The following is a 14,181-nucleotide window of genomic DNA, read 5'->3' as shown; positions in this document are numbered from 1 at the left end:
AAAAAGATAGTCTTCTTTGATATATGACAAGTCGCTCTTTTCAAGTTAATTTCTGTATTATACGTGAATAATACATAACCAGGAATAATTCCATGACTGACTACTTGAGAGGCCGTTATACATGTATGACATGTATGACAGAGAGCTGACACTATAAAATTGCCCTATCAAATTCATGCACAAATTGATGAAAGTACTCTGATAAGAAACAGAAGTGCATTTAAAGATGTAATGTTATTAGTACAATTAAAAAATTTTGCTTGCATTGATAATTTATAACACACTGGCTAACGTTTCTTTTATGCCTATATATGTTTATGATGATTGAAACCGGCTACAGTAACATGCAGAGGCAGTTTTATAGGGTTTACCAGTGGGCTCCCTCTTTAACAGTACTTGTTCCAAACTTATGATAATGACTAGCCACTATGTATATAAAACGCAATGCAGTAATTCGTCCTGAAATGTGTTGTCAGTTCTTTTTTTGCCACAAAAAATGTTTTGCACCTGTTTCCCGAGATTGAAAGAGTTTCCGAAGATGCAAATTCGCATATAACTATAATGACATAATTTACAAGAATAAGATTTTTTTTAAATTTCTTTGACAATTGACTGAAAATGCAAATAAAAAATTACAGAAGTTAACATACAAACACATTGTCAACTGCCGTTATACACATTGCATTACAATGTCCATCAAATAAAACAGTTAAATTATGCTTTTTCGTCAATTGAAACGTGAGTGAAAATCAACAATTATTACGTTTAAGAATGAATAATGTCCTTAACCATTACAACATTGTCTATACGTGACAAAAATAAGAACACAACTCGATGCATGTGTACAAAAAATCACGTTCCGATATCGTAAGTGACGAGTAGTAGTAGTAGTAATAGTGGCGAGTACCGAAGTCTCGCCGCGGAAGAGATTACGATAAACCGCGAGATTCCAATCCTTCTTACTATACAAATCCTTGTCGTTAGCTTTTACAAAAATCTTCTCCTCTGAAACTACTGGGCCAAATTAAACCAAACTTGGCCACAATCATCATTGGATTATATAGTTTTAAAAATGTGTCTGGTGACCTGGCCAACCAACCAAAATGGCTACCATGGCTAAAAATAGAACATCAATTTTTAACAATTTTTCATAAATGTTGGTGATCTTTCACAAAAACTTTTCCTCTGAAATTAACTGGAGGGGTTTTTACGTTGTGTATTTTCTGTGTCAACTTTAACATATTTTATCCCAGACTGTAAAGAGTAGGTATCGGAATCCTGAGTCTCTGATCCTTCATATGTGGCTTTGTAATTTAACCAAATTAGTCCACATAATCATTAAGGTATTAAGTTTAAGAAATGTGTGTGATGGCCCCTCCCACAAACCAAGATGGCCGACTTAACTAAAAATAGTACATAGGCTCAAATGCAGTTTTTGGCTCATATCTCTGAAACCAAAGCATTTAGAGTAAATCTGATGAGGATTAAATTGTTCATTAGGTCAACATCTATCTGCCCTGAAATTTTTCAGACCAATCAGGCAACCTGTTATTGGGTTGCTGCCCCTGTATTGGTAATTTAAAGAAAATTTTGCAGCTTTTGGTTATAATCTTCAATATTATTATAGATAAACTGTAAACAGCAATAATGTACAGCAATGTAAGATCTACAAATAAGTCAACATGATCAAAATGGTCAATTGACCCCTAAGGAGTTATTGCCCTTGAGAGTCAATTTTTAACAATTTTCATAAATTTTGTAAATTTTTGTAAAATATTTGTAAAATATTTTCCACTGTAACTACTGGGCCAAGTTCATTATAGATAGAGATAATTGTAAGCAGCAGTTATGTTCAGTAAAGTCAGATCTACAAACACATCACCATCGCCAAAACTGAAGATTGTAATGAACCATCTGTGTCCTTTATTTAATATGCACATAGACCAAGTTGAGCTACACAGGCTCTTTAGAGTCTCTAGTTTATTATATTTTGAGCTGACATACCTTTGAAGATACTTTAGAAAATTAGGTGAAAAAATCATAATGTTTGAATAAACATTTAATAATTTAATGAACCACAGCTTATCCTTAGATATTCTACTTATTTTTCAGAGAAAATGCAACTGCAGGCTGTTTCAGGGAATAAAAGAAGATTTAAACAGACGATTGCCACATTATATCTCAGATTATACTGATGGTACTAGGCATTATATTATAGAGATGACTTATATATAGAAGAAATATGTTTTTCTAAATTTTTTACTATAAAAGGCTTAATTTAAAAAAAAAAATGGCATTCCACATTAAATACCTGGAGACATTATTTCAATGTAATAAAGGATGATGATCTTTTGAATTTAATTTATCTAAAAGTATCATAATTAAATCAAAAACTGCAGTTATAGAGGATTTGCAATCACACAGTTGACATACTAAAAAAATATCAATGCAATTTTATGAACTTTTAGAGCAAAAATGGAAAGCTATTTTTTTTCGGGCAATTGTAAGCAATCATAAACTTGTCGTCAATGAGTAGTCTAGAAGTATATCATAGTTGTTTTAATATTAAAATTTCTAGCATAGAATATTAGCATTATTATTAACAACTTACAATAAATCAATACATATCAAATCATATTAAGATAAAGATTATTTTACACTGTAAGTGTTGCTCTCCATCTATTGTAATTTTTTCAAAATTCTGACCAAATTGCAATTTGTTTTATCAAATCAAATTGTTCAACTGGTCAGAAAGATTTACAAACTGTTATAGAAACCTACAGTAAAGTTGGAAAAGTCATGGTGCAAAATTAAGCATACTTACAATCCTATCCGACTTTAATTTCATGGGAGATAATCTGAAATTATTGATCTTTTGAAATATTGATCTTATCTCCCTTTAAAAATTAAAATTAAAAAAAAGGGAATATATGTAAGTTTACAGATTGATTTAGAAAAAAGCTTTTTAGCATGCTAAGGAAGGACAGAACACAGCTGAAGATTGATGTAATAGTTATACATTTCAATTGGAACTAAATAGAAAAAGAGTTTTAATATTTTCCAAGAATATATATAAAAGTGAATTAGGCTATATACTGTTTTTAAATGGTATGGGTTTTGATAATTGTTTAATGCCTGACTGTCTCTTATAGTTGCTTACTTCTGAATCAGTTAGTCTCTAGTTGAAAGTTGTCTCTTTGAAAATCATACCAGATCATCTTATTTTTATATTTACTTTATGCAGGATTTACTGGAAATAAAACAATACAGAAGACAATATCTACAACATTGTTCCTGTATTTTGCCTGTCTGATGCCATCCATTGCTTTTGGTGTACTGAATAATGAAAATACTAATGGTGCTTTAAGTAAGTAAATCGAAAATTACTCTTAATTCTAGTTAATTTTCAAATCTGAAGACACATGTTCTCTGCACAGCGCTTGTTAAAAAGAGAGTAGACACCAAGAGGTCCATCCTAAACCATATAGTTCCAATAATAAAGCAGACAACACCATTTCTCTCATGGTATCATCTTTCTTTTACATCAGTTCATTTCTCCACTAATTGAAAGTTCATTATCAAATTATAAGAAACAATTTAAGATATGATGCAGACCTTAAGTAAATAAGATTTATAATCACATCTTCTGATACCATAACTGGAATTTGCTGGATTGTTGTCTTATTGGCCCTTAAACCACATCTTATTTATATAATATTGAAAGTCATGTTTTCTGAATGCAAAGATATAATAGCCTTTAGATATTAAATTTGTTACATTTTGTGAGTAAAATTTTATCCAAGGGGAATAACTCATGAATTCAATGTTTTAGTTGTGAATATTTTCATAGAATTGCAGTTTTCTTTTAGAATTGGTTATTGATTTACTTATAATGATTATTGAATAAAAATGATTTTTGACGGAATAAAATTTATAACCATGCAATGATTCGGTCTTAAAATGAAATATAAAAGAACATGAAAAAATGTTTTGATTAGAATAATAGTACAATGCAATTTTATCATGGAAAAACAGATCTAAAATGAACACTTACTTTCTTTAAAAAATTAGCCTGTAAATAACTAAACAAAATTCACTGCTGTTCCTCATATTCCATGTGACCTCACAGTCAATAAATGACTGAACAAGCATGAAAATTGTTCTGACATTACACATATTTAATGATCATAATGATAGTTGCTGAAAAATTATTAAAATTTTGTCTATGTATGTGAAGTGATGATATATTTAATTTTTATTATTATTTTTAAAGACATATTTTCTGTGACAGCTTTGTTACATTCATGTGTAGCACATATAGAAATAATTATTAATAGATTTATCTTTTCAGATGTGCAGAAAGTGTTGTATTCCCAGGTATTTGGTGGTTTGTTCTTTGCTGTATTCGGAGGAACACCACAAATTATACTCCTGACAACAGCCCCTTTGGCTTTGTTTACAAAAAGTAAGTTTTACAAATTAATCGCTACTATTAAAGTAATCTTCAATAAAACCAAAAGGAAAATGCAATCGTTCAGTGAAAAACATGTTAATGTGTGTAAATCTAGAGGTTAATGTGAATAAGAAAGTTGCGATATTTGCACAAGCTTGAATGAAAGATTCAGTGAAAAATTCTAGAATAGAATTAGAAAAAAATCATAGGCCAGGCCTTTCAGTCAAAAAAATATATGTGCTTGAAACACCAAATCCATAATTTTGATTGGTTGATTTCTTGATGTGTGTACGATAATTGTACCCTAAAGTTTTATGACTCAGTCCTGAATACTGATATATCTAAAATTGAAACTTTCATTAAAATTACAAGTAAGTCTCTGAAGTTTGTGTGTCAGATTAGTCCATGCATTTTGTCTAGAAGATATATACCCGTATTTAAAAAACTAAATAACCATTCAACTTGCAATTAAATTTTACACAGTTTTTGTAATTCATATTAATAAATCTTCCTATTTGCTTTTCTTATTTAGGACAGTAAATTTACTGCATGTTTATCTTATCATTTAAATTTTCTGTTTTCAGTAATATACAGTATTTGTGAAGACTTTAGTTTGGAATTTATGCCTATGTTTACTTGTGTTGGACTATGGAATAGCTTTTTTCTGTTCCTTTATTCATCGTTTGGATTAAGTAAACTGATGCAGTGGTCAACGAGATCATCAGAAGAAATATTTGCTTTGTTTATATCTATAGCTTTCATTGTGGATGCATTGAAAAATACTGCACAAAGTAAGTGCACAATAAACATTAGACTTTTTAAAGCCATTCTTCCTAAATGTACATGGCTGTATTGGCAAACAAAAAAAGAAGGAATAAAAAATAACAGGAAATCAGTCTTGACTGTGTTTAAAGACCAGAAGGTTAGAAGGTTTAGAAAATGCAATGATTGCTTTTACCTAAATGGATCTCTTATGTAGGCTCAAACCATATAATTGCATTCAGTTTGGAACATGTATGGTTCTTGAAAGAGGTTAAGGCAAGACATTTAGTTTTATTTAAATAATGAAACTTTATGGAATAGGAAAAATCTATTGCATAATTTGTTTCCTTGTTATGATGATATCTATACTACTAAAGGAAGAGACTGATTTCATTGAGCCCCTCTCCTCTGAGACCAGACAAAGTTGGAAATATTTGTGATATGACATATAAATGTAGGGTTTTGTACTTCCTAAATTTGTCTCTGAAACAATTTTTTTCCCATAGTAAACACCATTTTTGAGTAAATATCCACATGCCTAGAACGTTATCTATATCCATGTCTTATACACTTTTACACTCAGTCTTAGTATTGCCTGTGAAATTTAAAAACTTATTGTTTTAACACTTGACCTATTGTACCGCAATTTTGATGGCATCTTCTAGTAATAATCAAAATACAGTAATAAAATTTATAAGCAAAGGGAGATCATTTAAATAAGGAAGTGAACAAAATAGTCTTTTGAGAAGAAACTGGGTTATCTGCTCTTTGGTCAGGTTGTAAAGAGACAACTTCCCTATTTCCATTTTCTCCATTTTATATTTGAACAATATGTATATGATCATGATAGAATTATTATGTCAACTCTGAAAAATCGGTATGTATTTAACAGGAATCAATAAAAATGGACATTTAAATCATCAACCCCATAACAGGCCTTGACAATAACGCTTGTCCGATTGTCCGGTACCAGAGGGAAAAAGGGTCGGACAAGTAAAAGCTGTATCAAGCTTGTCTGTCGGGACAAGTACAATTATTCTGCAGGAAATAAATTTAATCCAACTTTGATGAACAAAGTAATTATAAACAAAAAAACAAGAAAACAAATAATTAATTTGACATGTTTCTGTATTCTGTTTATTCAAATGCAAAACCTTTTTCTTCAACATGTTTACTTGCAATCGATAATTTTTAACTGGTTCTTTGTCAGGTACTTTTTATCAGGTAAAAGGTATACTATTCTCAGAAACCAGTCTTACTGATCCGAATCAATGATGCGCTTTGTAGATAAGGTAACTTTACAGGACAGTTCGTCACATCGAAAGATTCAGCTCCAAGTTTAATATTTGGCACCGTAGGAGACATATTTAGTACACATGATTGATAGACAGCTTGACAAGGCAGGAGACATTTCGGGACCAAGATAAATCAGTACCTCATTTTGCTACCTTAATCTGTTCCTTATAATAAATAATTTTTTTCACAAAAACATTTTTTTTATTTACCATAAAATTCACAAAATCAGATTTGAAATAACAATACTTGCAATATGGTGACCTACAGTTGTCAATTTCTGTGTCATTTGGTCTCTTGCAGAGAGTTGTCTCATTGGCAATCAGACCTTATCATGGCTTATCTTCTTCTTTTTATTGATTGCATTTGAATAAACTTTTTTCAACTTAAAAAAAAACCAACAGAATACAAATCCAATGAGTGTACAGGCCTATCAGATGGTGCCTCATGTTTAGAGTCTGATGAGACTGGCATTGATGAAAACTAGAACCTAATTCCTGTGACATGACTAGTTTCGCAGATGTACTTGACTCATATTTTTGAAAAGTATTTCAAAAGAAATACATCAAATTTTGTTATATTGTTTAAATTCGTTTTGCTCCTTTAATAAACTAAAAATGTAAAAAAAAATTTAATAGAAATATTTTGGACAAGTAACAATTTCATTCGGACAAGTAAATTTTGTCCTACAGGACAAGTTGAAAAAAAAGTTATTGTAGAGGCCTGCATAAATATATATTTTCAGATTTTGCCAACCATTACAACATTCCAGCGTGTAACAACAGTAGTAGTACGACTACTAACACATCAGTTAATGTAACAACAACGATAATCACAGTCTGTGAGAGAGATGTTAGTCTGTTATACTTAATATTACTCTTAGGAACTCTCTGGTTGGGAGTTACGTTATACAATTTTACAAAAACGTAAGTTTTTTAACAAAATGATTATTGTAATAAGTGATGGTTGCCACATACCATTATAAAGTATAATGATTATGTTTAAATCACAGGCCTTTCATAGGAGATGAGACCTTGTACTGTTTTCCTACCACACAGCTGAATAGTACAACCTAAGTTGAGTACCAGTTCACATAAAACTGTTATTAAGTTTAATATTTATTGATGTAAAACACTTCCAAAATACGACCTTTATATAATTATACTGCAGACAAAAATCTGTAAATGACTCTTCAGCGGCACTTGAATCACAACCAGTAGAAAGGCCAAAATGAAGAGCGTTTAAGCCAAATACAGCTAAGGCTGTCAGCATAATGAGGGGCCTAAGTAATGGGGGGGGGGGGGGGGGGGGGGGGGTGTTGTCTCATCAGATTCACAAGTTGATTTTTTGTCAATCACAATTCACAGAAAATAAATTTCCATGATGACGGATCACGAAAATACAAATAAAAAATAAATCTGTAGAAAAACGGATCACGATAGCGAAAATGCCCCGATCATGAAGAAAGAAAATAACCTATCAGGCCCCTCCATCATGAGAGGAAGTCTGCATGAATTTGCAATAGATCATTTTTATAAATTTTCTGATACAAAACTTTGAATTTTTTGAAAAATTAAGGATTTTCTTGTCCCAGGAATAGATTACCTTAGCCGTATTTGTCACAACTTTATGGAATTTTGGATCCTCTATGCTCTTCAACTTTGTATTGTTTGGCTTTATAACTATTTTGATATGAGCGGCACTGATGAGTCTTATGTAGACGAAACGCGCGTCTGGCGTACTAAATTATAATCCTGGTACTTTTGATAATTGAACACTAATTGTTCTAGATATCCTTATTACAGCTGTATTATTTTTCTGAGTTTTGAAGATGACCATGATGACAGTATAAAGCAACTAATTGTAAATGTTTTTCATTCGGATTTTAAAAAAAAACAATAGAATATAAGAACAAAAGATATACAAATACAATTTAGATGTTTAGCCTGAATCTAAATCCCAAGTTATTTTTCTTTTCAGACCATATTTAAATGCAGGCAAGAGAGAACTGCTGGCAGATTATTCTCTTCCTGTTTCTGTTATTATTATGAGTGTGTTTGGTGCTTTAGCCTTTAAAGATGTCACACGTGAGTAATGACTTTTAAAACGCAAGTAAATGTATCAAGACTTGGCGTACTACGTCTTGCTACAAATATTGCTTGCGTTAAAAAACTTTGGTGAATGATTATGTTGGCAATGATAATCAATCAAAGTTTTCAAAAGTTATTATGCAGATAACAATTGTACTACATGTATAAAACTGTTATTGTTATTTACAATATTGAAATAAACAAATTTTGCCTTGTAAAAAATGTTTTTATCTGCCTTTTATAAATTATTTGAAGTCGATAAAAATCATCTTTTTTGTACTCTTGATATTTAACCTGATAAAACAACAACAGACAACGAGACTTGTTATTAATGTGCATGCATCACAAGCTCTTGCTATTTAAATGTTACTTAATTTTTTTTTAGAAGCAGAATAATACAATTTTCTATATAATTATATGTTTCAGTGATAAAGAGTTTCAAGGCTGGTCCTTTGAGGTCGGATATGTTCCAGTTGATGCCGTTTTATAGTCTTCCTGTTGGTGCTGTTTTTGGAGCTATGGGATTAGGATTCTGTTTATCTTTATTGTTCTTCATGGACCAAAACATCACAGCAGCTTTGGTCAATGGTCCACAGAACAAGTAAATACCTTAAGTATAATCATAGAACTGATAGTTGTCTTTTTACATAATTTGATTTTTGCGGTTTTAATGGAGGACTACATACATCAACCTGTTTTAATAAAGATTCAATCGTATTCAACTGTTATACTGCAAAAATAGACTCCCAAAAAGTTGTTTTTCAGAATACTGTTCATAATATTATTTTAAACTTTGAACAATTAAATCTCTACAATCTAGTGATTTTATTGTCAGTAATTGCTTGTACCACATGTTTCGAATTTTGTAATTGAAATAAGAAAAGCAGTCAGTTTTTCCTCAAGTAATGTGGCCTATTCAAATAATTTTTAAAAGATTTCCACATGCACACATAGGCAAACCCTACTACACAAAAATAACAGAGATGAATGATATTATACTAAAAGCAGTACATTATTTTCTTACATTTTAGAATGAAGAAAGGAACAGCATATCATTGGGATTTGTTGGTAATTGGAGTAATCAATGTTGTCCTTAGTTTACTGGGATTCCCATGGGTACATGCAGCACTTCCACATTCACCATTACATGTGCAAGCTCTAGCTGATGTGGAGGAAAGAGTTGATCAGGGACATATTTATAAGATGTATGTCTACAGCTTTATGTGTTTTTATTCCTGAATTTACAGTACTTAGATTTACATTTCAAACTTAATCTCTAAAAACCAGTTTTATAGGCATTATAGATGTAGTGCTTACACAAAAACCCTAAATAAAATCACTTCATGTGAAAGTTAAGATTGTTTTTAGAGATATGTGAACTATGTGCATTGCATGCTTTTCAATTAGACCCTGTTTACACTGGCAATGAAAGTGAATCAATCTCTATTTGAATCGATCTTAAAAAGACCAGTTCGCGTTTACATTGCACAAGCAAGATCTATCGAGAATGATCTTATTTAATCCAGTGCGTTAACACTACAACATAAAAAGAATCTGTCTGACCTTCTTACCTTATATTTTGTAAACAAATAATCCTAAAAATAGATTATAAAAGAAAATTTTGCATCTCACATTCACTGCAAAATGATGTAGAATATAGTTTGCTCATTAAGATTTCGTATGGATTTATTAATTATTATTTTAGTTCATACATCACAAGTCATTAAACAAAAATCTATGTGTAGACTATGGCTAAAAATCGAATGGTCAATGCCTTTAAAGATGAGGATTTGTAGCAGAGAAATAGAACTAATCGATTTAGAAGATAATCCAAAAACAGTGGAATCTATGTTTACTTTTCTTATTCCATCCATCATTTTAAAACACGATTTTGCCAAACATGAGCATATCAAAATATTACATTAGCGATCGATCAAAGCGTGTACACTAAAAGAAAGATCGATTCAAATAAGATCGATCTTTTTAAAACCACCTCTGAATGTAGAATTTATAAGTCTGATAGAAGATCAATCTTTCCCGTTTACATTAGACCAAAGATCGATCTTGAAAAGATCAATCTCAGTGAAGATCGATCTTTTTTTCCAGTGTAAAAGGGGTCTTAGTTTCAAATTAAAATGATGTTTTTTTTCTTTGCACAGACTTGTTAGTGTAAGAGAGACAAGAATAACAGCTATATTTTCCCACATACTGATTGGACTCTCCCTACTGATAACTCCTGTACTGTCCTACATCCCTACTCCTGTGTTATATGGACTATTCCTGTACGTTGGAATCACTTCTCTGTATGGGAACCAGATGTTTGAAAGAATTATGTTGCTTTTTACTGAACAGGTAATTAGTCTAGTAATAATTTTTCTTCTGATAACTTCATTGATTTTATATTTCTGTGTTTGATAGCATCAATGATAAAAACTGGTGTCCATTAATCTAACTTCCTTCTTTATAATTTTTACTTAAAAATCAACAATTAATAATACTGTAACATGTGTAACCCAGTAACTTCATTTTACTATTTTGAGGTCATTGCCAGATATTTGAGTGCTTTGTACAATTTTTTCAGTGTGAATTTTTTTTCTTTTCAATTTAGAATGCTTATCCACCTAACCATTACATCAGAAGGGTACCCCAGAGAATGATGCACCTGTTTACAGTACTACAGTTACTACAGCTATTGGTTCTGTGTGGACTAGGATTTGCACCATATCCATATCTGAAAATGTTCTTCCCTGTTCTGATATTTCTGCTGATTCCTTTAAGGTAATATTTGAAGAAGTAAATAAAAAATGCTTGAATAAAACTACAAAATTTGCTCATTCAACAACAACTTTTGCTAACCCTCCAATATTAGAAGATGTGGCATGATTGCTCATGAGACAACTCAGAGACCACAATAGCACAACAGTGTTGAAAGTGGCATTTAACACCAATCAATCAATCAGTCCTTATTGTCATAGTTTCCTTTATTTGCTTGTATATAATTTTGTTCTTTCTTTGGATGTTGTCTTATTTATCATGTTTATCTGTATGGGGAGCTTGGTACCATTTTGTGAGCTCTAAATTTGTTTTCCTTCAATGCTTTGCCTTCCTATTCATCAACAAATAATGGATGATACTATAATGGTTTGGTTTTGAGTAAGACTTGTGTCTTTGCAAAATATCTCCTTTGAAATCTAGACTTTTGTGAAAAAATAAAAAAAGTAGGAAAATGAGCTGATTGTGTTTTTAATGATCCATTTACCCTATAAGAGGCTTGATATTTTCTAGTCTGTTTTCATCCATCAAATAAACTCATCTAGCTGTCTGTCCCATTTCAGGTTATAGACTTGATTTTTAAAAGGAAGTAACCCATGAAGTTGTGGTCACATCAAGTTGAATTGTAGCTCAGTGTGTCAATTATCATATGCTAAATTAGTGTTTTTATTAGGGATGTCAAAAGATATGAAATTTAATACTTGGATACTCGGTCATGATACTCAAGTACTCGGTCTTTGAATTACTTGTTGCTCAGTCTTACTTTTTCTGTGTTTTCTTTAATTGCACTATCGTTTGTCTGAATTTTTGTTTTTAGCCATGACGTTGTCAGTTTCTTTCGACTTTTGAGTTTAAATGTCGCTTACATACTTTCACCTATCTTTAAATTGTAAATTAAACAGTTAAAGTTAAGTTTCAAATACAGAGTAATCAAATTAAATTAAATGTACATATCATACCAATCACGTTTACATAGAAGTCTTGATTAACAAACAAAGGATAGTTTTTATGGCTTGTGATGAGTTAATAATTAATCCATGCAAGTGTTGATCGGTTTACATGTACAAACACCGTTAAAAATGTCTCTAATCAGTTGCATAGGGTTCACGGCAGGTCAATTTGATTTTGTTCTTGTTTAGCAATATGATCTTGTCAACAATTTCAGACGAAAGACTGTTTGACTTTCTATTTTTTGTTACAAGTAGTGCACATGAAAACATTCCTTTGGAAGGAAAGGACGTTTCTGGTACTTACTATAACAATTAGTATCCTTAGGATAAACATATTTATGTTGTGAAGTGGTTTTATTTAGTATAACGAAGGGGATATTTCAACGGAACTAAAGTGAGTGGAAATGTGAAGAGAAATATCCCAATATGTATAACAGGCAAACGAGTATCCGAGTACTAAAACTGTACTCGAGTACTTGGCCTTCCGAGCAAGTACCCAAGTACTCGAGTACTTGTTGCCATCCCTAGTTTTTATACAGATTTCACAGTTCATTGTACATTGTCTTATATTTATATCTGTGGTGTGGCTTCTTTTACAGACATAAAGTGATCCCTCATCTTGTTGACCAGAGATATCTGAAAGCTATGGACAGCCACTAAATATTTTATTCTGTTGATCAGAATATGAACATGCAGATATTTATATTGACTAATTATTATACTGATTTTTATCATGTTTATATACTTGTTGATGTTATTTAGTGTTTTGTTGATTTTGTCTGCAGTGTGTAGAAGAATTGATTTTGTGTCTTAAAGAGTTATTAGAATTTTTTTTACAAAATACATGTACATCAAAAACAAACAGCATATATTGCAATATGCACCATTATATGCAACAAAATTGCTTTGCTTGTTAGGTTTTTTTTGGTTGATATAAAGACTACTTGAAAAATTAGCTCTTAATATATTTTTTACAGGAGTTATGTCCCTTTACAAATCCTATAGACAATTCTCTTAGTGCTCTCAAGCCTTTATTTCTTGTCAGAATTTGATGAAATACATAAGATGATACATGTATTTGTAAAGTCATGAACAAGATACAAAGAATAGTGTTATCAAGTATTTAATAGGAGTATTTATCTCTGAAAATATCAAAACAATGTAGAAAATTGCAACAGTTTGGTGAACAGCACAGTTTTTCAGGATTTAAATCTGTGCGAAATGAATTATATTGAAAAATACATTTAAGTTATCTCATGCATTAATTTTTTTCAGGATATTTATGAATAGATGTAAGAAAAAAAAATTGAAAATATATTGAAGTTGATGTCCTTGGATGGATGTCATATTGTTGAAACATTTGATATATATATATGTAGTTTAATTTTGGATGTAACATGTCTACTGATTGGCTGACATTGTTTTGTTTATCAGCTCATGGACATAATTTTGTCATGTGACCGTGACGTCATCAATTTTTTTCATGAATTCCTCCTGCTTAAAATGGAAATTTAAAATAAATTATAAGAAATGACTGCAATTTTTTTCAGAATATTCGAAATAACATAAAAAATGTGGTGAACACTTTAAAATACATGCTATGCGGGTTATTCAGTGTGCACCATATTTTTTATTTTATTTCTTCATAGACAGAAAAAACATTACAGCCATTCCTAAAATATATATATTTGTAAAACAGGATATTTATGTTTAAGGGGAGATAATTAAATGTGCCTGGCTTATCTTTTTGTGAGCTCACTCATGGTTCATGTTTTTATTGTTTGAATTTTTTATTGGTTCATATTCATGATGCTGTATTGAAGACGTTATTTGTAACACTTATATTGGCCAATTATGTTTA

The 14,181-nt window shown here is 30.9% G+C and overlaps 1 protein-coding gene across 2 annotated transcripts in view; it reads left to right on the top strand.

Annotated features, from left to right (window-relative positions):
• LOC139485639 (solute carrier family 4 member 11-like) overlaps positions 1 to 13,626 on the top strand; it is a 70,532-nt gene extending 56,906 nt beyond the window's left edge. The window contains exons 9-19 of one of the 2 annotated variants that reach the window (XM_071270264.1): positions 2,113 to 2,197; positions 3,245 to 3,367; positions 4,352 to 4,465; positions 5,038 to 5,244; positions 7,254 to 7,434; positions 8,489 to 8,595; positions 9,025 to 9,199; positions 9,630 to 9,803; positions 10,758 to 10,950; positions 11,207 to 11,376; positions 12,920 to 13,626. In XM_071270264.1, the coding sequence (XP_071126365.1) occupies positions 2,113 to 2,197; positions 3,245 to 3,367; positions 4,352 to 4,465; positions 5,038 to 5,244; positions 7,254 to 7,434; positions 8,489 to 8,595; positions 9,025 to 9,199; positions 9,630 to 9,803; positions 10,758 to 10,950; positions 11,207 to 11,376; positions 12,920 to 12,980 (1,590 nt within the window). In that variant the 3' untranslated portion in view covers positions 12,981 to 13,626. The remainder of the gene's footprint in view (positions 1 to 2,112; positions 2,198 to 3,244; positions 3,368 to 4,351; positions 4,466 to 5,037; positions 5,245 to 7,253; positions 7,435 to 8,488; positions 8,596 to 9,024; positions 9,200 to 9,629; positions 9,804 to 10,757; positions 10,951 to 11,206; positions 11,377 to 12,919) is intronic. The other variant, XM_071270265.1, reaches the window with a different exon arrangement.
• The last annotated feature ends 555 nt before the right edge of the window (positions 13,627 to 14,181 follow it).

This window comes from Mytilus edulis, chromosome 8 (assembly GCF_963676685.1).
Source record: "Mytilus edulis chromosome 8, xbMytEdul2.2, whole genome shotgun sequence".
Classification (NCBI taxonomy): Eukaryota; Metazoa; Mollusca; class Bivalvia; order Mytilida; family Mytilidae; genus Mytilus; species Mytilus edulis.
Note: the sequence above shows the minus strand (reverse complement) of the source record. Positions and strands in the feature narration are given on the sequence as shown.